At 43.3% G+C, this 26,077-nt stretch overlaps 1 protein-coding gene across 1 annotated transcript in view; it reads right to left on the reverse strand.

Annotated features, from left to right (window-relative positions):
- trpm5 (transient receptor potential cation channel, subfamily M, member 5) overlaps positions 1-23,754 on the reverse strand; it is a 130,308-nt gene extending 106,554 nt beyond the window's left edge. Inside the window, exon 1 of the mRNA XM_087996732.1 lies at positions 23,614-23,754. Coding sequence (XP_087852858.1) covers positions 23,614-23,679 — 66 coding nt within the window. The 5' untranslated portion in view covers positions 23,680-23,754. The remainder of the gene's footprint in view (positions 1-23,613) is intronic.
- Positions 23,755-26,077: the final 2,323 nt, after the last annotated feature.

The following is a 26,077-nucleotide window of genomic DNA, read 5'->3' on the forward strand; positions in this document are numbered from 1 at the left end:
AAACCAATCTTTTTATTTCTTCAGTGCTTCTCTACTGTGTGACTGTGATGATTTTATTTATTCTTCCATTGATGATTCCTCTCTTTGACTATGTTTTGTATATATTTATTTTCCAGCTGAGCTCATTAAATGTTATTTGAGCAAATCAACAGTAAGGATATTAAACAGTCGCTGAACCAATGAAAATGAAAATCATTGCTTTTAATTTTGTTCCAGTTGAATTATTTTCATAAAAAGGGCAAAGTCACCATTGTCCTACCAGACTGCAGGGCTGCTCTCTCATTACAGAGAGATGACTGGTGATGGTTTAGTCTAAGGGTCACCACATCTCGGGTGAAGGGAGAGAGTGAGAAGGAGTGTCCTTCATGGTAACCTCAGCCAGTGTGGATTTTGAACCCATGTTGCTGACATCACTCTCCATTGCAAACTAGCTGGCCAGCCAACTGAGCTTCTGGATCAGTGGTGCTGGAAGAGCACAGCAATTCAGGCAGCATCCGAGGACAGGCAAAATCGACGTTTCGGGCAAAAGCCCTTCATCAGGAATAAAGGCAGAGAGCCTGAAGCGTGGAGAGATAAGCTAGAGGAGGGTGGGGATGGGGATAGAGTAGCATAGAGTACAATAGGTCAGTGGGGGAGGAGATGAAGGTGATAGGTCAGGGAGGAGAGGGTGGAGTGGATAGGTGGAAAAGGAGCTGGGCAGGTCGGACAAGTCCGGATGAGACAGGGGACAGTGTTGAGCTGGAGGTTAGAAACTAGGATGAGGTGGGGGAAGGGGAAATGAGGAAGCTGTTGAAGTCCACATTGATGCCCTAGGGTTGAAGTGTTCCGAGGCGGAAGATGAGGCGTTCTTCTTCCATGCGTCTGGTGGTGAGGGAGCGGCGGTGGAGGAGGTCCAGCACCTCCATATCCTCGGCAGAGTGGGAGGGGGAGTTGAAATGTTGGGCCACGGAGCAGTTTGGTTGATTGGTGCTAGTGTCTTGGAGATGTTCCCTAAAGCGCTCTGCTAGGAGGCGCCCAGTCTCCCCGATGTAGAGGAGACCGCATCGGGAGCAACGGATACAATAAATGATATTAGTGGATTTGCAGGTAAAACTTTGATGGATGTGGAAGGCTCCTTTAGGGCCTTGGATGGAGGTGTGGGCACAGGTTTTACAGTTCCTGCGGTGGCAGGGGAAAGTGCCAGGATGGGAGGGTGGGTCGTAGGGGGGGCTTAGACCTGACCAGGTAATCACGGAGGGAACGGTCTTTGCGGAAGGCGGAGAGGGGTGAGGAGGGAAATATATCCCTGGTGGTGGGGTCTGTTTGGAGGTGGCGGAAATGTTGGCGGATGATTTGGTTTATGCGAAGGTTGGTAGGTTGGAAGGTGAGCACCAGGGGCGTTCTGTCCTTGTTGCGGTTGGAGGGGTTGGGTCTGAGGGCGGAGGTGCAGGATGTGGACGAGATGCGTTGGAGGGCATCTTTAACCACGTGGGAAGGGAAATTGCGGTCTCTAAAGGAGGAGGTCATCTGGTGTGTTCTATGGTGGAACTGGTCCTCCTGGGAGCAGATACGGCGGAGGCGGAGGAATTGGGAATACGGGATGGCATTTTTGCAAGAGATAGGGTGGGAAGAGGTGTAATCCAGGTTTTAGCCAACTGAGCTAACCAACCCCTCATCACTTTCATAACTGGATCTCGCAATGCTATTGAATCCATGCCGCCAAGATATAGTGCTTTCAGCTCTGAATCAGAAGCTGTTTCTTTCCCCACTCCAGAGACATGAGCAAGTAACTTAGTTGGAGCTATCACTGTGGTACTCGAGTACTGTATCATCAGAGGTGCTGTACTTAGCACTGCTGCTTCACAGCATCCAGATTCGATTCCAGTCTTGGTAACTGTCTGCGTGGAGTTTTCACATTCTCCCCGTGTCTACAAGGGTTTCCTCTGGTTTCCTCCCACTAATGTGCAGGTTAGGTGGATTAGCCATGCTAAAAATTGCCCTGGAGTGTCCAGGGATGTGCAAGTTAGGTGGGTTTATGTTGGGGTGAGGGTGGTAAGTTCTTTGCAGGGTCAGTGCAGACTTTAATGGGCCAAGTGGCATCTTTCTGCACTGTAGGGATTCTATAACATCAACAGTAAGGTTCAAAGATGCAATATTAAAGTTGAGGCCCCACCTTCTTAGAATTCATAGAGAAGCAAGGAAGCTTTCCTGTGGCTAGTCAGCAATTTCTATTAGTCAACAACATATTTTTATGCGACGAGATATTCCTATTAAATGCACAATTCAGTTCTACTGGTGTGTTGGATCATTGTTTGTCATTTATTCACTTTTGCCCAATCATAAATCTTTCATTTCTGTGACATCCCGGCTCCTCCTTTTCCATGGTTTTCTTCTTGCTCAGAAACCCATTGGACTGAATTTTTTTTTTGGCTAGGTGCCAGTTACATCAAGTTTTTTGAAGGGTATCTTGCTGCAAGGCAGAGTGAGATTTCTCGCTTTATCTGAGCAAAGACACCTCATTAACTAAGGATCCTGCCCCTATAATGTCCTTCACATCTGATTCCATCCCCATCTTACCAAACGCCATTCCTGGAACAGCTCACCACTCACTGCACAAGATCATCAAGGCAATAGGTGACCTTTACTTCCATTGTTATATTTTGCCATTGATGTCTCAAAAGTGCTGGAGGTTATCCAGGAAGATTGCTTGGCATCATCCTGTGTGGACTGTCTCTTGGAATTCACTAACATTATGGCAGTAGCCAAAAGACCTTGGTACCTATGCCATCTTTAAAAGGCTGGTGCGTACCTGGATGAGCGCAGGCCTTCCAATACAACCTATTCGGTCAGGGAAGGAAGCTGACAATGTCGGAGAAGGAGAGGATGATTCTCCAACAGGGATACAGAGCTCCTGGTTGAGGGGGGTGATGCAAACTAGGGGGTAGCCATTGCCCAGAGGATTGGTAAAGGATGCCACACCACCAGAGACTGGTCTGAGGTCACCACCTAGGGGTCAGTGCCACCTTAACAGAGTGGAGGAACAGCCAGAGTGCCGCAGGTAGCTCAATCGCCTTCTCTGCTCCTCGAGAGGAAGTGGCACACTCTTAAAAAGATGGAAAAAAGGTGCAGGTGTCGGTCCTTCAAGCCTGCTCCACCACTCAATATGATCATGGCTGATCATGCAATCTCAGTAGCCCATTCCTGCTTTCTCTCCATACCCCAGGTTCCCTTTAGCTGTAAAGGCCATGTTCAGCTCCCTCTTGAATATATCTAACAAACTAGCCCCAACAGCTTACTGTGGGAGAGAACTCCACAGGTTCACAACTCTGAGGGAAGAAATTCTTCCTCATCTCGGTCCTAAATGGCTTATCCCTTGTTCTTAGGCTGTGACCCCCGAGTTCTGGTTGTTCCCAATATTGGGAACATTCTTCCCGCATTTAGCTTATCTTCTCATATTCACTCTGTCCCTACTGTTGCACCCACCAAGGCACATGCTCAACCACTCCCATTATTGACAGCAACATCTTCCCTCAGTTGCTCTCATTTCCACCCTGTCCATCCTCAACACTCCCACACTCCTGGAATGGCCTCAGTGCTGCCTCCTTACTCGCCCGGGCATTTCACCAGCTTTCCTCCACCTGCACTAAGCACCACCTCACCGGCTTTTATCTCACTCATTCCCTCCTTCTCTCTCTTCCAACTTCATGGAGAAGGCACCGCACAATAAGGCAAAAAAAAGGTGGAAGGGTGCCCAACATTAGATTCTTTAGCTCCCACAAGGAGAGATTCCTGGCCCTGCATATGGGAAGACCAGGGTCACTCCTGTGGAAATTCAGAGATATCCATGTCCCTCCAAATGAGTAACTACCACTATTCATCCAATTCAACCTCCACTGGGGCTCCACTGCTGAGCAAGTTCCTTACATCCCAGCAGGAAACCAGGGGCTGAACTAAGACATGGTAGGAGGGAGGGGGGAGGAAGAAAATCCTTTTAGCGTACATTGGTGGTACAGGTGACAAGCGTATATTTTCACATTTGTAGAAATTTCACCATTTTGCTTGACTGATCTAGTGTCTGTGTCACGTAATCTTCCTTTCATAGAGTCATAGAGATGTACACACGGAAACAGAGCCTTTGGTCCAACTCGTCTATACCGACCAGATATCCTAAATTAATCTCATCCTATATCCCGCTAAACTCTTCTTAGTCATATAATCATCCAGATGCCTTTTAAATGCAGTAATTGTAACAGCCTCTACCATTTCCTCTGGCAGCTCATTCCATTCATGCACCACCCTCCTTGTGAAAAAGTTGCCCTTTTAGTCGCTTTTATATCTTTCCCCTCTCACCCTAAACCTATGCCCTCTAGTTCTGAACTTCCCGACACCAGGGAAAAGACCTGGTCTCTTTATCCTATCCATGCCCCTCATTATTTTATAAACCCTACAAAGGTCACCCCTCAGCCTCCAGCACTCTAGGGAAAACAGCCCCAGCCTGTTCAGCCTCTCCCTACAGCTCAAATCCTCCAACCTTGGCAACATCCTTGTAAATCTTTTCTGAACCCTTTCAAGTTTCACAACATCTTTCCGATAGGAAGGAGACCAGAAATGCACGCAATATTCCAACAGTGGCCTAACCAATGTCCTGTACAGCCGTAACATGACCTCCCAACTCCTATACTCAATACTCTGACCAATAAAGGCAAGCATACCAAACGCCTTCTTCACTATCCTATCTACCAATAGCTCTATTTTTAAGGAACTATGAACTTGCACTCCAAGGTATCTTTGTTCAGCAACACTCCCCATGACCTTACCAATAAGTGTATAAGTTCTGCTCTGATTTTTCCAAAACACACCACGTCTCATTTATCTAAATTAAACTCCATCTACCACTCCTCAGCCCATTGGCCCATCTGATCAAGATTCCATGGTACTCTGGGGTGACCTCCTTCGCTGTCCACTACACCTCCAATTTTGGTGTCATCTGCAAACTTACTAACTGTACCTCTTATGCTCACATCCAAATCATTTATATAAATGACCAAAAGCAGAAGACCCAGCACTGATCCTTGTGGCACTCCACTAGTCACAGGTCTTCAGTCTCAAAAACAACCCTCCACCACCACAACCCTTCTGTCTTCTACCTTCCAGTCAATTCTTCATCCAAACGGCTAGTTCTCCCTGTATTCCATGAGATCTAACCTTGCTAACCAGTTTCCATGAGGAATTTTGTCGAATGCCTTACCGAAGCCCATATAGATCACATGTACTGCTCTTCCCTCATCAATCCTCTTTGTTACTTCCTCAAAAAACTCAATCAAGTTTGTGAGGCATGATTTCCCATGCAGAAAGCCATGCTGACAATCCCTAATCAGTCCTTGCCTTTCCAAATACACATGAATCCTGTCCCTCAGGATTCACTTCAAAAGCTTTCCCACCACCGATGGCAAGCTCACCAGTCTATAGTTCCCTGACTGTTCCTTATCACCTTTCTTAAATAGCGGCACCATGCTAGCCAACCTCCAGTCTTCCGGCACCTCACCTGGGACTATTGATGATACAAATATATAAGCAAGGGGCCAGCAATCACTTCCCTAGGTTCCCACAGATTTCTAAGGTACACTTGATCAGATCCTGGGGATTTATTCACTTTTATGCGTTTCAAGACATCCAGCAATTCCTCCTCTGTAATATGGACATTTTTCAAGATGTCACCATCTATTTCCCCACATTTATACCTTCCACATCCTTCTCTACTGTAAAACACTGATGCAAAATACTCATTTAGTATCTCCCCATAGAACATTATAGCGCAGTACAGGCCCTTCGGCCCTCGATGTTGCGCCGAGCTGCAAAATTAATCTGATGCCCATCTAACCTACACCGTTCCATTATTATCCCTATGTATGTCCAATGCCCATTTAAATGCCCTTAACATCAGCTAGTCTACTATGGTTGCAGGCAGGCCATTCTATATCCCCTACTCTCCAATTAAAGAAACTACCCCTAATATCTGTGCTCAATCTATCACCCCTCAATTTAAAGCTATGCTCCCTCGTGTTAGCCTTCACCATCTGAGGAAAACGGCTCTCACTGTTCACCCTATCTAAACCTCTGATTATCTTATATGTCTCAATTGAGTCACCTCTCAACCTTCTTCTCTCCAACGAAAACAGCCTCAATTCCCTCAGCCTTTCCTCATAAGAATGACCTTCCATACCAGGTAACATCCTAATAAATCTCCTCCGAACCCTTTCCAAAGCTTCCACATCCTTCCTATAATGTGGTGACCGAAACAGCACACAATACTCCAGGTGCAACCTTATTGGTGTCTTGTACAGCTGAAGCACAACCTCATGGCTATGAAACTCAATCCCCCTACCAATAAATGCCAACACACCATATGCCTCCTTAAAAACCCTATCAACCTGGGTGGCAACTTTCAGGGATTTATGCACATGGACACCAAGATCTGTCTGTTTCTCTACACTACCAAGAATTTTACCATTAGCCCCGAACTCTGCATTCCTGTTATTTCTTCCGAAGTGAACTACCTCACACTTTTCCACATTAAACTCCATTTGCCACTTCTCAGCCCAGCTTTGCATCTTACCCATGTCCTTCTGTAACCCACAACATCCTTCAGCACTATCCATAATTCTGCCTACCTTAGTGTCATCTTCAAATTTACTAACCCATCCTTCTACGCCCACATCCAGGTCATTTATAAAAACGACAAACAGCAGTGGGCCCAAAACAGATCTTTGCGGCCCACATTGAGCTCCAGGATGAATATTTCCCATCAACCACCACCCTGTCTTCTTTCAGCTCGCCAATTTCAACCAAACCGCTAAGTCCCCTTCAATCCCAAACTCCTTATTTTGTGCAATTGTTCAATATTTCCCATCTCCTGCAGCTCCACACATGGGCTGCCTTGCTGATCTTTGAGGGGCCCTATTCTCTCCCTAGTTACCTTTTTGCCCTTAATTGCATTTATAAAAACCCTCTGGATTCTCCTTAATCCTATTTACCAAAGCTATTTCAAGTCTCCTTTTTGCCCTCTTGCTTTCCCTCCTAAGTATACTCCTACTGCCTTTAGACTCTAAGGATTCAGTCGATCTATCCTGTCTATACCTGACACACGCTTCCTTCATTTTCTTAACCAAAACCTCAATTTCTCTAGTCATCCAGCTTTCCCTACACTTACCATCTTTCCTTTCACCTTGACAGGAATATACTGTCTCTGGACTCTCATTATCTCATTTTTGAAGGCTTCCCATTTTCCAGTCATCCCTTTGTCTGCAAACATCTGGCCCCAATCAGCTTTTGAAAATTCTTGCTTAATACCATCAAAATATGTACCATTGGATGTATGTGTTGAGATGCTGCTGCAGCGTCTGGGAGTAAGAAAACCAAGGCAGATACAGGGTTGTGTGTCCTGCACATACAATGTATTTACGCTGTGGATGCCCACAGCATGATATACATCCTCTTGTCCGGCAAGGCAAGTTGCCAAACAAGAAACCAAAGAACTACAGAAGCTGTAAATTCAGAAACAAAACCAGAAATTGCTGGGAAAACTCAACAGGCTTGGCAGCCTCTAGGGGAGAGAGGAGAGTTAATGTTTCGGGTCCAGTGACCCTTCCTCAGAACAGCATGGAAGTGTCCAGTGTACTAATTAGCATGGCATGGCAAGGTATGGTTACTGAGAGCTTGCAAATTGGCGTAAAATGAGTGGGCACAAAAATAGCAAGTGAGCAGCCCATGATCTGAGTGAATGTTCCTTTGTGTAAAGTGTCCTTGCCCTAGCCTTTCAATGCAGGATGAGCCAGCAACCAGCAATGAATTTCTAAGAGGCCGTCAAGTGGATCGGAGAGATGCCATGGTGGTTCATAAAGGGTTAGATGTCCGATGCCAACATCCATGGATATGGGGAGTCCGCGGCTGATGCCAGTGGGTTGTGTCGGGAGATGCTGTTTGGTCCTGAGCAATGTCAAGGCTGTTTTCAGCCAGCGGTGAGTCAAAGTCATCAGTACATACACTGGCTTCCACATGGAGAATCCTCAATGTCTAGTTTGATTGTTACATTTGGTAAAAGAGGATGTCAAATATTAACAAGACAAGTAGTGCATTAATAAGGTATTTAACCATATATACTCTCCCTAATTTAGTAATTCACCAACACCTAGCATGAGACTCATCTTGCCAAAACACAAAAGCATAAAAGATGCAGTGAGACACTCCCAACATTGAGATTCTTGTCTGATTCTTCTACAAATCCTACCATTGCTCATGTCCTACCCATAATCTCCAAGTATCTTCAAGTCCTAATAATAAATGGTTATTGGCCAAAACAAAAAACTTTTTCCACTCTGCAGATACTGTCTAATCTAAGTATTTTCCAGCAGTTTGTTTTTCTTTCAGAGTTTCAGTTTCAGAGAACTGCACTGCTGTTTTCAAAGAGACAGATTGGTAGATACAGTACGTGCTCCATGCCAAAATCTCTCAGAGGCATGTTCTAAGCGGCTTTCCAATTTCCATTTGTTCCACCAATTAACACATTCAAAAGCAGCCAGATTTTCTTCAACTGGGAGAAATGTAAATCTCAATTTAAACTTGTGGATGCCCAAAGAAACAGTGCAGGATCAAGGAGCTAAATCATTGCAGCTAATTCTCTATCTATGGTTAGATAAATGAATCAGATAGACATCGATAATGGCAGATGCAATAAAGGTGCTGTTATTTTACCAGCAAATTCCAGGCCACTATTTAACTGTAAGAAATTTCAAACAAAAATTTAAAAAGCTAGAGAGGCACAAGAAGGGAAATCAAATCCACACAACTATACAAACACTGAACATTCATGCACTCACCTACAACTAAATTCACACCCTGTCTGGACTCATACACAAACACCCACACAGAAATAAATACACAAACATGCACCAAGATGCAAGACAAGTTAGAAAGCAAAGCAAGTGGTCAGGAGCAATGTTGGCTCACTGTAGAGTGAAAATGAGGAAACTGACAATGGCTTTGGGGGACAAATTAGGCATAATTACTTTGCCTCAGTATTTATATGAGAAAAGAAGTGCTTGCTGGAAGTTAGGAGAAAGTTAATAATAGATTGGGGGCAGGGACTGAATAAAATGAACACAAGTAAAACACCAGTAATTTGGAAATTAATGGAACTGAAGAGTTACAACCCCCAGGACCAGATGGTTTCCATCTGAGGGCAATTAAAGGATATAGGAGAGCACACTGTAAACACGCTATAAATCTTTTAGAGTTCACCTGATACAGGGGTCATCCCTCTGGATTGGAAAATGACACATCACTCCACTTTTTAGGAAGGGCAAAAGATGAAAACCAGGGTAATTATAGACTATTTAGCCAAACGTCTGTGGAGAATATAATAAGGATGGATTAACTGAATACCTTGAAAAGCTTTAGTTAGTTAATCAGGGAGAACCAGCATCCATTCAGGACAGATGGGTCATGCCGGACAAACATCGTTGAATTTGAAGAGGTGACTAAGTTAGGAACAGTGAAATGTCTGTGGATGCTGTTTATGTGGACTTTCAGAAAGCATTTGATGAAGTCCCATGTAACGAACAGTTAACGAAGGTCAAAGCTCATGACATTGAGGGCATGTTACTGGGAAATTGGTTGAATGGCTGGCTACAGAAGAAATGGATGATGGGAAAGTATTAAAATTGGCAGCATGTGACCAATGGTTCCTACAAGGATCTGTATGAGAACCTCAGTTATGCACATTAGTTTAGGAGGCATTGTAGATAACAGGAAAGGGATATTGTTAGACTAAGTGAATGGGCAAAACTGTGGCAGATGGAGACCAACGTAAGCAAGTTTGAGGCTCTCTACTTTGGACTGGAAAAAGATAGATCAGGCTACTTTCTAGATAGTATGAAGTTAAATATAGTGAATGTCCTAAGAGACTTGGGGTTTCAGGTACATATATTTTTAAAATAGCACGAACAGGTGGGGAAAGTAATCAGGAAAGCTAATGGAATGCTGGTCTTTTTATCAAGAGGACTAGAGTACAAGAATGCAGAAGTTATGCTACATTTATACAAAGCCCTGTTTACATCCCACTAGGAGTCCTGTGAGCAGATCTGAGCACCACATTTTCAAAAGGATATACTGGGCTTGGAGGGAGTACAATATAGGTTTACAAGAACAATAGGAGAAAGTGAGGACTGCAGATGCTGGAGAAGAAGGGCTCATGCCCGAAACATCGATTCTCCTGCTCCTTGGATGCTGCCTGACCTGCTGCGCTTTTCCAGCAGCACATTTTCAGCTTACAAGAACAATACCCAGACTTCATTAGTTACATTATCAGGAGAGATTATACAAATTATGTCTGTTTTCTGTAGAACTGTGAAGGATAAGGAGTGATCTGATTGAAGTCTTTAAGATATTAGCAAGAAAAGACAGGGTAGATAAAGGTAAGCTATTTCCCCTTGTTGGGGATTCAGAAACTAGGGAGCACAGTCGGAGAATTAGGGTCATATTCTTCAGAAGTGATATTAGAAAGCAAACATTTACACACAAAGGATAATAGATCTTTGGAACTCTCTTCCACAAACAGCAGTGGATGCAGGATCAGGTGTTATTTTAAATCCAAGATAGATACATTTGTGTTTAGCAAAGGTATTAAGGGTATATGGGTCAAAGATAGGTATATGGAGTTAGGCCACATATCATTCATGATCTCATTGAACAGTGGATCAGGCTTGAGGGGTTTCTGGTACACTTTTGTTCCTGTAGTCCTATGACCTGTAGGGCCCTTGAATCAAAAATAAAAAGCCTGAAGTAATGTTACTAGATGGCAGAGACATGATAAGAGGAGTAAGTTATAAGCATTCACAAAACAGAGGGCCCTTGGGATTTGCTAAAAGTCATGTTGGGATGAGGTGGGGTCAGGCCAGGTAGGAATGGAGGTGAAAAAATATCAGGGATATGGGCAGGGCTTCAGATACCCTTGAACCTGAAAGGAGGAAATAAAAGCAGCAGGTATACATGGCCCCACCCAGCATGCTTTCAGATGGGATAATAACTCAGTCGTCAACTCTATTAAAAAGTTGGACCCACCATTCAACATTGCCAGCATTTTACTCCAGACAGAAAATAAAAATATACAAATATGGTCTAAATCTGCTAAGGTTAATATCCAGGCTGGAAGGGCTGCCTCAGAGAAGGACAAAAGGGCTGTTCTTCCTCCTAGAATTGAACTTTGTTGCAACACTACTAAAGGCGGAGGATTCAGCTCAGGAGTTGGAGGAGAATTGAAGAGGCATATGACAGGGAGCTCAGCTTTGAGGCTACACACTGAATAGTCGCCCACCTTACAGGCAAGGACACCAGGAGCAGTGGATGTAGTATCCTAAGCTGCAGCATGTACACAAACATTTCTTCCCTATTGGAGAAATATGAAAGTTAAAGTGACTGTGGACAGTGGCGGTGAAGTGATAAGTACATAGGTATCAACACATGTTGCCAAACCTTCAAGATTACCCTGCACTGTTTAGGAATTTAAGACTTTTTATTTGCTTTATTCTTGAATGAGCTCTGGTGTCACTGATGAGGACAGCATTTACTTCCCATCTCTAGTTGACCCTTAATCCTTGTGGTTTGTTTTTATCCATTTCAGAGGGCAATTGCAAATCAATAGCATTGCTGCGATTCTGAACACTCACAGGCAAGTTGGAGAAAGGATGGTAGATTTCAACATTAGTGAACTACGAGGGTTTTTATGACAATTGACGAGTGGTTCCTGGCCATCCTGGTGGCACGATGGCACAGTGGTTAGCGCAGCTGCCTCACAGTGCTCGGGACCTGGGCTCGATTCCAGCCTCGGGCGACTGCCTGTGTGGAGTTTGCACGTTCTCCCCACGCCTGCATAGTTTCCTCCGGTTGCTCTATTTCTTCCCATAGTCCAAAGATGAATAGGTTAGGTGGATTGGCTGTGTGAAATCCAGGGTTATGGGTATAGGGTTTGGGAGCCAGTCTGGGTGGAATGCTCTCCAGAGGGTCTCTGTGGATTTGATGGACCAAATAGCTTGCTACCACGCTGTAGGGGTTCTATAATTACTGAGTTACATCTGCCTTTAATTCCAGAGTTATTATTCCAGCAATTTCTCTAGTAGGATATAAAATTCAGGTCGCCAGAGCATTGGGATTATTATCCAATAGCGTTACCACTATGCCACCATCTACACATAAACATAGTGACAATGGAAAGGGGGATAAAGACAGCTTGGCCTGGCAGATAGGCTGGAATTTGGAGGCCACGTAATGAAATCCTCAAGAATTGGGACAATTACATTTGTTCCATGTCTTCCGATTGAAAGATCTGGGGTTCCAACAAAAAGTAAAAACGCTGAAAATAAATCAAATTAAATTTAAAGGTTACTGCAGTCATTGATTTAAAATAAAGGATTACTGGGTGTTCATGTCACAACATCACCATATATTTTCTGTGTTTCCTATATTTATTTATTCACACACTAGCATATATACACCTTCCAAAATTTAAGGGTCTACACTGGGACTATTTTTCTTCCCCAATGTAAATGATCAATGTTCCAATATTTGAATAATGCTAATTCTTTCTTGACATTGACAGTGTTCTGTCTGTTTAATGCTTACATTCATGACAATTCTGGTCTAAGCAAATAACGAACTGAATTTGCATTCAATTATATGAACAGGCTCTAGCTTCACTAATCATGTAAGATTTTACCCAATGCCTTTTCACCAATTTCTGCGAGTAGTCTTATATTTAACACCCTGCCTGCATAAATCAAAAATCCCGCATACACGACAGCAAAACTAAACCAGAGTCCAACATAACCCAGAAGTCTCCAGAGCGAGTTCAGATGTTACAAGTAATAATTTCCACTGAGTTTTGATCTGACTAATGGGACACAGTTTCGAAAGAAAGTCTCTTTCGAGTCACAGATGTACAGCATGGAAACAGACCCTTCGATCCAACCCGCCTATGCCGACCAGATATCCCAACCCAATCTAGTCCCACCAATCAGCACCCGGCCTATATCCCTCCAAACCCTTCCTATTCATAAACCCATCCAAATGCCTCTTAAATGTTGCAATTGTACCAGCCTCCGCCACTTCCTCTGGTAGCTCATTCCATACACGTACGATCCTCTGTGTGAAAAAGTTGCCCCGTAGGTCTCGTTTATATCTTTCCCCTCTCACCCTAAACCTATGCCCTCTAGTTTCCCCAACCTTTGCCTAATTATCCTATCCATGCCCTTCATAAATTTGTAAACCTCTATAAGGTCACCCCTCAGCTTCCGACACTGCAGGGAAAACAGCCCCAGCCTGTTCAGCCTCTCCCTATAGCTCAAATCCTCCAACTCTGGCAACATCCTTGTAAATCTTCTCTGAACCCTTTCAAGTTTCACAACATCTTTTCAATTGGAAGGAGACCAAAATTGCATGCAATATTCCAGCAGTGGCCTAACCAATGTCCTGTATTCATGTTACAATGACCATATAGAACAATAACTTCTAAAAATATTTGAAATTCAAGTTAATAGCTGAAAGCGTGACAAAAAACTTTACATTGTAAAACTTGACCCAAAAAAAATCGACCCAAAAAAATCCTATTAATGAAACCCTATTTTCATTTTGTGGCCGGCTTATGTTTGAAACTACAGAAAGGAATGTGTCCTTGAAGTCATAATTTGGAGATGCCGGTGGACAAAGTTAAAAATCGCACAACCCCAGGTTATAGTCCAACAAGTTTATTTGGAAGCACTAGCTTTCAGAGTGCTGCTCCTTCATCAGATGGTTGTGGAGTATAAGATTATAAGACACAAGTTTATAGCAAAAGTTTACAGTGTAATGTTACTGAAATTATATATTGAAAAAGATCTGGATTGTTTGTTAAGTCTCTCATCTTTCAGAATGACCATATTGGTTTCCCATTTCTTTCATATGTAAATCACAAAACTTTTTCAAAAGTTACATTCTCAAGTGAACTTTAGCAATTGGTGTCATGTCGGCCAGATAATGCATTGAAGGTGTGAGGTGCCCTGTGTGAGACTGTCTGTGCCCCAATGTTCAGACTGATTCTAATCTAAAAAATGGATTTACAGAATCTTACATGAATTCATGCAGTTCTTGAGCAAAGTAAAATGTAATTCTGCAAGCACAAATTCACCCCACAAACTTATATGCGTATGTGTGCATTGGGTGTGTGTGTAGGGGGTGGGGGTGTTATGAGTGTCTGTGAGAGAGTGAGAGTGTAAAGGGATATAGGTCTGTGAGAGCGTGCATGTGTAAGTGTATGTGTGAGCATATGAGAGAAGGTCTGCATGCATGTATGGGTTGTAGGAGAGGGCGTGTGTGCGTGTCTGTGTGTATAGTTCAATGGGGTCACCTGTAGTGTAACAGGAACCCAAGGCCCTGGTTGAGGCCATCCCTATGAGTACCAACCTTGGCTCAGCAACTTTGCGTTGCTGCCTGTCCCGAAGTCCGCCTTGGAGGACGGTCACCCGAAGGTCCGAAGTCGAATGTCCCAGACCGCTGAAGTGTTCTCCGACTGGGAGGGAACACTCCTGTCTGTTGAATGGACACCACACAACAATCACCGGACAGAAGTGTTCCCTCCCAGTCGGAGAGCACTACAGCGGTCCGAGACATTCGACTTTGGACCTTCGGGTGACCATCCTCCAAGGCGAACTTCGAGATAGGCAACAACGAAAAGTGGCCAAGCAGAGGCTGATAGCTAAGTTCGGTACCCATAGGGAGGGCCTCAACCAGGACCTTGGGTTTATGTCACACTACAGGTGACCCCATTGCATTACACACACACAGACGCACACACCTACAGACCCCCTCTCATAAGCTCACACATACACTCCCACACTCATACACACACCCTCTCACAGATTTGTACCCCTTTACACACTCACACACTCTCTCACAGACACTCAAACCCTGCCCTCTATCCCCCTAACCCCCCCCACACACACACCCATATGCACACAAGTTTGTGGGGTGAATTTGTACTTGCAGAATTACATTTTACTTGGCTCAAAAACTGCATTAATCCATTAACAATTCTGTAAATCCATTTTTTAGATTAGAATCAGCCTGAACATTGTGGCACAGAGGGTCTCACACAGGGAAGCTCACACCTTCAATGCATTATCTGGGCCGACATGGCACCAATTGTTAAAGTTCACTTGAGAATGTAATTTTTGAAAACGTTTTGTGATTTACATATGAAAGAAATGGGAAACCAACATGGTCATTCTGAAAGATGGGAGACTTAACAAACAATCCAGGTCGTTTTCAATATATAAATTTCAGTTACATCACACTGTAAACCTTAGCTCTACATTCTCTGCCTTATGATCTTATACTCCACAACCACCTGATGAAGGAGCAGCCCTCCATAAGCTAGTGCTTCCAAATAAACCTGTTGGACTATAACCTGGTGTTGTGTGATTTTTATCATTGAAATCATAGTCCTTATAGCAAATGGTCTATTGTTGTTCCAAGCTTCTGATGGCTTCACATTTCCCCATTTCACAGAATCAGAGATATGCATTAGGAGGGCATCTCACCCATTTTTTTGGCTCTTGAAGCATTTCAACTTGGTGCCAAACTCTGGCCTTTACCCCTACACGTAGGTCCTATATAAATAATCATCCAATGCCCTCTTCAATGCATTAACTGAACCCGCCTCCACACATGTCCAGTCACCACATTCCAGGCTGTAACTACTTGTTATGAAGTCGTTTTCTTCTCATCGTGCATTTTCTTCTTTAAAACTGACTCCTCAGGTTCTCAATCTATTTGGGTAGGAAGGCTTTCTCCCTATCCACTCTGTCCAGACCTATCATGATTTTGAAAACTTTGAACAAGTCTCCCCTCAGCTTTCTCGTCTCTAAGGAGAAACTGTCCCACCAATAGGCATAATCGACTCCACACCCTCCCTGGCATCACCTGCAAGCTCAATGAGACTGTTCAGAACCTCATGGGCTTGTGTCTAATGAGCATCAGATCCACATCCTCTCTAATTGCATAAACGTTGTTCCTCTATTTCCACAGCACGATTTGTCTCCACCCCAGCACACCCCACACCACTGGTCCACTGTGAAAAATTCAACCATGCTACTGCACCTCCAAAATGAACTATTCCAAAGCTTTCCCTATTAAGTTCCAACTTCAGTAAAATCAGAGCACAAATAGGCTTGCTGTGTCTATGCTGCTTTCCTATAAAAAGCAACTCAGCTATTCCACTCCCCACTTACCTGATCATTGAAGTGTTTTCAGAATCTCATTGATGATAAATTCTGGTTATATTTTTCTGGTATGACAACACAGTCTAAATAGCTATAGCCACCCCTGTTCATAATAAAATACAAGACAATCTACTTCTTAAATTAAGCCTTTACACTAAGCTGGTACTTTAGCCCATCCCATTATAGCTATGCCAAATGGACTACAATGTTTGTATTTGAATGAGATTGTGAAGTTTGGAGCCCATCCCTCTCAATAATGAAATCTGAATAGGGAGATTGCACAAATGCACTTCAGCAAGGGTTGGGTTTTAACTCCTATTTATCCTTCTGTAAGGAGAAAGCTCATTTCAAGAAAGGAAGGGTAGATTCAGCTCAGCAAAAATCAACAGCTTTGTTTTTTTTCTGTAATCAGTAACAATTAGTTCATGGCAATAAAAGACTTGCAATATATCCTCCTGCAAAAGACATTAGTATGGCCACATTTGGAGTAGTGCGCAGTTCTGGTCGCCTTACTGTAGAAAGGGTATCATTAGTTTAGAAAGAGTGCAGAAAAGATTTACTAGGATACTGCCTGGAAAGTTTGAGTTATAAGCAGAGGCTGTGACTGAGGAATGTACTTATGGAGGTCTATAAAATCATGAGGGGCACAGAAAGTAGATAGCCAAGAGCTTTTCCCCATAGTAGGCAAGTCTAAAACTAGTTGGCACAGGTTGGGGGTGGGGGGAAGAGATAACAAAAGTTTCCAGTGAAGCAATTATTTCACACAGAGGGTGGGGAGTGTCTGGGATGGGGTTCCAGAGGTAGTGATAGAATGAGTACAATTTCATCACTTAAGAAACATTTGGACAGAAACACATATGGGATAGGAACAGAGGGATAGGGACCAGTTTAATTGTGAAAACTGGATGGCATGAATGAATTGGACCGAAGGGTCTGTTTCCGTACTGTAAACCTCTAGGACTTGCTCTGAGCTGAGAAAGAGAAGGCTAACTCAGTTGACTATGACTATGACTATGCCAGCTGAAGGCCCACTCTTCTAGCACAATGTGGACACTCCTAACTTGGTGGGCAGGAAGTTCCCACACATTTCCAGGGTGTCCCTGTTACTTTGCGGACTAACTAGGGTGTGGCAATTGAAGGGATCATTTACAAAAAAAAAAGTAGAGCAGAGTGGAGGGTAGCAAAGAGGTGAAAAATAATCAAATTGCGACAGGAAGGGGCACAAAACAAACAGAAGAGTGAAACAGAGATTTGAACCTGAACAGGTAATATCCGAGGCTATATCCTAAGGCTTTTTATTGGAATGCTCACAACAAGATAGATGAGTCAATAGCACAAATAGCTATCAAGTTCCATTCTTTGATTTCTATTACAGAGACACGGTTGCACGGTGACCAAGACTAGGATCTCAAAATTCAAAACTATTCCAGAAAAACAAAAAAAAAGGTACAGGGATAGCTTTGACCATAAAGGGAGGTACCGATATGGCATTGATACAGATGTAATAGGCAGGGCAGTGGAATCAGTTTGGGTGGAATGAAGGAATAGCAAGGGAAAGTTGCCTAGAAGCCCCTGAAGAGTTGTCTCACTGTAGGACAATGAATAAATTAGGAAATAATGGAGGCGTATGTGAAAGGCACTAGAAGTTGTCTGAGGTGGTTTTAATCTGCTTACTGACTGAGCAAATCGGACAGGTAAGGGCAAAATGGAAGACAAGTTTGGAGAGTGCATCAGGGATTGTTTGTTAGAACAATGCAAAACCTACCCAGCAACAGGCTATTTTAGATCTAGTAATGAGTAAGGATTAATAGAAGATCTCATATTTAAGGATCCTTTACAGGATAGCAATCACAATGAAGCAGAGTTAAGAATTCATATTGCAGGAGAGTAACTTGGGTTTCAAGCCAGGATCCTCTATTTCAATAAGAGCAGTTATAGAGCAATGAGGAAAGACAGTTGTCGAAAGCGAGCTGGGGATATAGACAAAGAGAAAGGTCAGTCGATGGGCAGTAGCAGACATTACACAACACTCAACAAAAAACTTATTCAAGTCAAAAAGAAGGCTTCAATGAAAGGAACCCATAGTTAACAATAGCAGCTGAAAAATGTGTTGCTGGAAAAGCGCAGCAGGTCAGGCAGCATCCAAGGAGCAGGAGAATCGACGTTTCAGGCATAAGCCCTTCTTCAGGAACATCAGGGCTTATGCCCGAAATGTCAATTCTCCTGCTCCTTTGATGCTGCCTGACCTGCTGCGCTTTTCCAGCAACACATTTTTCAGCTCTGATCTCCAGCATCTGCAGTCCTCACTTTCTCCTAGTTAACAATAGCAGTCAAAGAGAACTTCCAATCAAAAATTAAGGTATGCAAAGGGGATGAAAAAACAGTAGTATGTCAAGAGATTGAAAATTTGTTTTTAGGAACTGACAGTGGATGACTAAAAACAGAGAAAATTGATTATGAAAGTAAATTGGCAAGAAATATAAAAATAAACAGCATGAGCTTCTACTGGTATATAAAAAAGAGTAACTGAAGTGAATGTCAGACCATTACAGGATGCAACAGGTGAACTGATAATGCGGAACAGGGAAATGGCAGATAATTTAAACCAATATTCTGCACCAGGCTTTGTGACGTTGGGCACTGCAGATATCGCAAAGATAATACACGAGCAAGGTACTAAATGGGAGGAAAGATCTCGTAACAATCTCTATCAAGAGGGACAAAGCATTTGACAAACTAATAGGCTGAAGGCCTGCATCCTAGTGTATTAAAGGAAGTGACTGCAGAGAGAGTGGAGATAGTTGAAATATTCCAGAACTCACTGGATTCTCGAAGGGTTCCAGCAAATTGGAAAAGCACTGATGTGACACCTTTGTTCAAGAAAAAAGGGAGTTAAAAAGCAGGAAGCTATAGGGATTTGATGAAGTGCTACATAAAACGTTTTGCACAAAATAAGAGATCATCAGCATGCTGACATGGATTGAGGATTGGTTCACGCCCAGAAGACAGAGTCAACAGGCAGGAGGCTGGAAGGACACAGCAAGCCAGGCAGCATCAGGAGGTGGAGAAGTCAACGTTTTAGCTGTAACCTTTCTTCAGGACTGGGAGTGGGTGTGGGGAGAGCTGCAGATAAATGGGGTGGCGGGAGCAGGGTGGTGAAGTGGGGATAGGTGAAGGCAGGCAGAGGGTATGACCTGGTTGGTCACTGGAAGGGATGAATCCCGTAGATGTTGGGTGGACTGGAAGGGAGGGGTAGGGGATGGGAAGGGTGGTTATTTGGAATTGGAGAACTCAAGGTTGAGTCCTCCAGGAGTCAGCAATAATGGGTCTACAATGGGTTGGAAAGACATAATTAGTGGTGCATCACAAGGATAAGGCTTAAGGCCTTACCATTTACGTAAATAACTTGGAGGAGAGGGCACCCTGTAATGTATCCAGATTTTCAGATGATACAAAATTAGATGGGTAACATGGCGTGATGAGGACATGAGAAATTTGTAAGGGCATATATAAAGGTTGCGTGAAGGGTCAAAAATGTGTCAGATGGAGTTACATGTAGGAAAGTGAGCATTCCTGCACTTTGTTCGGAAGTATCAAACGGCAGCTTGTTATGAATGGAGAGAGACTCCAGAAAGTATTGAGGATCTGGACATTCTTGTGCATGAAGGTTAGCATGCAGGTGCAGCAATAATTAAGAAGGCAAATGGAAGCTTGGCCCAGAACAACAACAGAAATTGCCAGAGAAACTCAGCAAGTCAGGCAGCATCTGTGAAGAGAAAACAGTCCTAACACTGAGTCCAGTGATCCTTCTTCAGATCAACAGCCTCCATTGTTCTTTGTTTCATTTTAGAATTTTGGCCGTTATAGCGAGGGCTTGGGGCTTAAAAATAAAGAGTACTTGTTCCAACTGTACACGGCATGGGTGACGCCATACTTGGAGTACTGCATAGAGCTTTGGTCCCTATATTCTAGAAAGAATATATTCACATCGGAGGCACTTCAAAAGAGGTTTGTTAGGCTAACTTCCAGGAGAAAAGAGTTGATTTATCAAGAATGGTTATACAGGCTAGTTGTCCATTCATTAGAGTTTCGAAGAATGAGGGATGATCTTATGGAAACATAAGATTCTAAAGGAAGTTACCAGGGTAAATGATGAGAAGATGCTCCCACTCATAGGGAATCACAAATAAGAGGGCACAGTTACAGAATAAAGGGCAACTCATTTGTAACTGAGATGTGAAAGAATTTCATCCTTAAGTGGATGTGAATGTCTGGAATTCTCTCCCACAGCATTATGGGGCTAGATCACTGATAGTATTTAAAAGAGCAGGTAGATATTTTTGAAGTTGAGGAGTTGGTATGAAAGAGGGGTTGTGGCTTGGGCACATCACCTGTAATCATGGTGATGGCAAGGGTTGGCTTGTGGACTGTGTAACCCAGTCCTGCACCAACTTCTGATGGCGAAGGAAAGTACAGGTGCCCACAACACATGCCTGAATTAGATTGCTGCATTTTCTTAATGTTTGACCTTTCTATTACGAGACAGGAAAGCAAATGCTGCCAACAGCATCTCCACTCTTGAGACAGCCTGTTCCCAAAAACAAAGCTGAAAGTGAAGGCATGAGGAATGGGGGTGCATATTTATAGAAAATCCATCACCATTTTTGACGCCCATCCGCCCAACTGACATCATCCTCACTCCCTTCTCCTGCTCTCCAAACCCGCAACTTCCAATTTCATCCTCTCTCATCCACCCAGTTGAGCCTCTAATCCAGTTTTCTATTCACCGGAGCTCCAAGCCCCTGTTCGAAGCCCTTGAACCTTCCTCTCCTTCCCGGTCTCTGATCATACACCTCTGTCATGCCTCAAATGCATATCCTTGTGCCCCTCCCTCACATCCCCACTCCATCAGGCGCAAAAATGGTTTTGTGTTACCCCATGAGTTTTTGTTTAGTTTGTCTTGGAGCAATTGTGAATGATGTGAATAGAATTACTCAGCAGAAATTGCTGTGGTGTGGGGTTGGTGTTGACTCATTAAGGTTAATGGAATTCAGAGACCTCGTGACACAGTGACGAGCACCCATCTCTGAGCCAGACACTCCAGGTTGAAGTCTTACTCCAAGACTCGGTGATACATTCATGATACATCCAAACAAGTTGTTAATCTTTCTGATATCCCTGCTGCCTTACTATACGCTGTAAGATTGAGAGAATTACCTGGCCAGAGCCACGTGATAGCTGCAGTGGAACGTGCTGCCGACATTAAAGACTAAACACACAGGTCTTGCCATTGTGTGTATTCTGAGACAAGTGTTTTCCTCCCTTCAATGGACTGACAGAATAAAAACAATGGCAATCTGTGGCCACTATGATATATGCAGATGAAATAGCACCTGTTGATATAGTTTAATTGGAAATACAAGATAGCATTAAATATGGACAGGAGAATTTTGCCCTCTATGAGTTCTGTTGAAATATCAAAGTATCCCTACAGTGTAGAAGCAGGCTATTCAGCCCATCAAGTCCACACCAACACTGAAGACCATCCCATCCTCCCCATCCTTTCCCTGTAACCCAGCATTTCCCATGGCTGATCCATTCAGCTTGCACATCCCTAGACACTATGGGCAATTTACCTAATCTGCACATCTTTAGAATGGGGGAGGAAACCAGAGCACCCTGGGGAAAACCATGCCAACATGAAAAGAATGTGCCAATTCCACACAGACAGATGCCCAAGGCTGGAATTGAACTCAAGTCGCTGAGTCTGCAGTGCTAGTCACTGTGCCACCATGCCACCCCATTGTCATGGCAATGCGTCATAACCTTGAATTACTTCAGGACATAATTGACTTCTAATTGCAACATGAGATTTCTTAATAAGTGGACATGTAGCCGAAAGATGACTGCGGATGTAAATTCAGTGATTGGCAAGTCCCCAAGAGGAAACATTAAATGTCACAATCCAAAGGTGCCAAACAGCAATCCTTCAAAGGGAGAGATACAATTCAAAACTAACTGGAATATGATCCCCTGTGGCTACAAAGATAATGACTGGCTGACTACTCCTCAGTGAAAAGTCATATCATGTGGATTATGTCCAAAACTGCAGACATGCTTGTGTTTTACCCTTCAAACGATATACAAAAAAGGTTAAAAAAAAAACTGCAACCCCTGGTCTGTGTGTGTTCATGGGCTAATTGTCAACTTTGGGCTAAGGTACTATTAAGATCACAGCTTGAGGACAACCATCCCCTCTGCCAGAGCCTGAGTCAAACATCTTTTTCACTCCATTCACGTTTTGAATCTGTGTGTATGTCATATTTTACTACCTTTGGTTGCTAATAAGGTGTCTTCTTCTTTAACTCAAGAAGCACTAGTTAACTTGGTTCTTTTTAAAGCATTAACATATTCAGATTGGGGAAAAAAGTCTCATGGGGGGGGGGGGGGGGGGGCGTGGGCGAAGGGATTATTTGCTTAAATTCACTTTTTTTGGCTGCCAATCAAGAGAGGAGTTGAATTAATGGGAGCCAGTTCATCCCTCCTCACTCATGAGTTTAATTATTTGGGGGTATCCCAAATGGAATAGTGACCAATTGGGGATCCTCATCAGGGGACCAGTTGGAACTAAACGGTTGGTTAAGAAATGTCAAAGGAGCTCATTCTTTATGGAAAACCTTTCTTTTAGAAACTGGAATATGATAAATTCTCCATAAATTAAACAAAAGAGATTTTGTTTGAACACTATACCATGAAACTTTAGAATACCCTTTCATAAATTGCTGTATATTATATATACACATATCTGAAATATATGCACTGGTGTATTAAAAGATGCACACATTAACCAGAAAGAGGGAATAAAATGCCCAGGATAAATACCAGTATCTCTCCATATTGGATTTGCTCATTGGTTTTATCATTTATCAATATCTATCAGCAGGAGGGCTTTTTTGAGATACAGTAGTAGTGTCCCTACCTCTGAGCCAGGTGGTTCAACTTCAAGTCCCACCTATTCCATCTCTAAACGGGTTGATGGTAAAAAAATATAAAACTATCCACAAAGTCTCCTGCTGTTCTTGGCAGTTTACAAAGCTCCTTTCTAATCGGTAACAGTTCTCTTAGTGCAAAAAAAAACATTAGAGGGAGTCAGCAACAAGGACAGAATCTCTTAAACCGATTTTTTCTTTGCTCTGCCAATGAGTTGTCGACATTTGGATGTAACTGTCATCTCCTTGAATAATAATTAATCCAGTTAACAGTCTGCACTTTTCCTGTCTTTCTCATTTTGAAATCCTTTTAAAGAAACATGTGTTCGGTTTCTCACCTGCTGCCGTTCCTCACTGTTGGTCATTTCCGGACTTTCAGTCAATTCTCTCCCTAATTTGTCCATGCTGGTGTGTTTTGAATTGGTCCGCAGACAGACGCTTTTGCAATGGTTTTCAGGAGCCCTCTCCTGCAGCTAGAAGCTGCGCGAAAGACCTGTCTAACTATAAGTGCCTCTCTACCTGTGGAGATATTTCAAACAACTTCCTGTCTCGATGTTTTTCGGGGGAAAGTTCATCGCCTCCGGCTCATTAGGGAACAGCAGCTTCAGATAAAAGGGGGTGGGAGAGGGAGGCCGAGTGATAAAGCTGGGCGTGATCTACAATATGAAACACATTCAACTTCTACACGTAACACTGTGGCAATGACCAGGGAATTTTCATACTGTTGATGGAGAGATCAATATTGCCCATAACATCAGGGGAGCACTCCCTGCGCCTTTCAGAGATAGTACCGTGGGATCTTTCTCTTCCACATGTCAAGGCCTTGGGTTTATCCAGAAAAACAGGATTTCACATAGTCCAGATTTTGTGAGCATATAGACCACAAAACCTCTGACTCAGGCACAGAAGTATTGCCACCAAAGCTCAAATATCATTAGCAGGGATAAAACTTTGGAGGCAAGGGGGAAAATGTGTAGTATACCTTATTTATTTAATGGCTGTGGACATCACTAGTTGACCAGCATTTATTGCCAGATCCAAGTTGTCCTTGAGAAGGTGGGGGGTGAGCTGCCTTCTTGAACCGCTGCAGTCCATGTGCTATAGGTTGACCCAAATAGGGAGGGAATTTCAGGACTTTGACGTGGCAACATTAAAGGAACAGCTATACATTTCCAAGTCAGCGAACTTGCACGTTGTGGTGTTCCCACATATCGGCTGCTCTTGACCTTCTAGATGGTAGTGGTAGCAGGTTTGGAAGTTGCTGTCTCAGGATCTTTGGTGAATTACTACAGCACATTTTGTAGATAGTACAGACTGCTGCTCCTGAACGTCAGTAGTGGAGGAAATAAATGTTTGTGAATGTGATGTCAATCAAGTGGGCTGTTTTGTCCTGGATGGTGTTAAGCTTCTTGAGTGTTGTTGGAGCTGACCCATCCAGGCAAGTGGGGAATATTCCGTCACACCTCTGATTGTGTCTTGTGGACAGGCTTGAAGGAGTTGGGAGGTGAGTTATTTGCTGCAGTATTCCTAACCTTTAACCTGATCATTTAGCCACTATATATGCATGGCTAGTCCAGTTCAGTTTTTGATCAGTGGTAAACTAGTGGTGGATTCAGTGATGGTAACACCATTGAAAGTCAAGGGGCTATGATTAGATTGTCTCTTATTGGAGATAGGTCATTGTGTGGCATTTATGTGGCAGGAATGTTATTTGCTATGTTTCAGCCCAAACCTGGGTATTGTTCAGGTCTCGTTATATTTGGACATGGACATCTTCAGTACCTGAGGAGTCTATCCATGGGCTAGGCAATTGTTGGTCTTGAAGTTTGTGCACTAAATGTCAAAGGGGGACATTTGGAGATAGCGCTGCGTTGGGGAAGTCAAAACTGGGAATTGGAGAGATGTAGCGGAGATAATCAATATGAAGAGGGCATCTTTAGATTTAAAGGTGGAAGGAGATTTAGCATGGAGTATTGTGGGACAATCAATGGTTGTCATCATCTTGACTTAGATGAAGTAGCAGTACATCATGATGTTGTGCATGGCTGTGTGATAGGCCTGGGGTTTCAGGGAACAGTTATTGAACATGTGGAAAGCCTCAAAGCTGATAGGAGTTGTCAGGGACTGCTACGGAGAAGGGAACATGAAGGTTGGAGGGGTGGGGGTCCTGCAAGTCACCATCTGAAACACAATCTGGTAAACCTTCCATATGAATCCCATTCTCTGCTGTGCAAGAAACTTGAAATAAACCAACAGCAGGCAGAGTATGTTTGTTTTGTCTTGTGTATGAGAGCAGACTCCATTTCTGGATGATGTGAGGCTTTTTCAAAGGACAACTGCATTCTTCAGGCCCTCATTGATTCCTCATTAAAGACATCTGCAATCACAAAATTCTCCATATGCAGCATTTGCTTTGACCGACTGTATTTAGATTACAAATTGCAGCCACAATTACTCCTGAACATATCATTGATCATTATAAGTTAATCCTAGAAATCTCTCTGCAGTCGAAATGGTTAGAGGTGACCTTTAAAGTGTCACTTAGGTTTGACAAATCCCTGGCCAATTCTAAAGTCTCATAGGCTTCACAAGGACTTGCCGCTGCTTTCCTCATACCTTAAGCTGTCAGTATGTCAGAACATGCTCTAGTATGAGGTGCTGGATGATGCGCTGTGTTATGATGGGTAAGGTGGGCAAAGGTTTCTATAGTGCTACCGCTAGCTTACAATCTCCACTATGTTTGTGTGTCACAGCCTGAGGTGCATATGTCTGAATAAGGTCTAATGTGTCAAAAGACTGCAA

Source organism: Chiloscyllium plagiosum, unplaced genomic scaffold (genome assembly GCF_037043375.1).
Source record: "Chiloscyllium plagiosum isolate Xiang-an unplaced genomic scaffold, Cpla_swu_hap1 HiC_scaffold_18, whole genome shotgun sequence".
Classification (NCBI taxonomy): Eukaryota; Metazoa; Chordata; class Chondrichthyes; order Orectolobiformes; family Hemiscylliidae; genus Chiloscyllium; species Chiloscyllium plagiosum.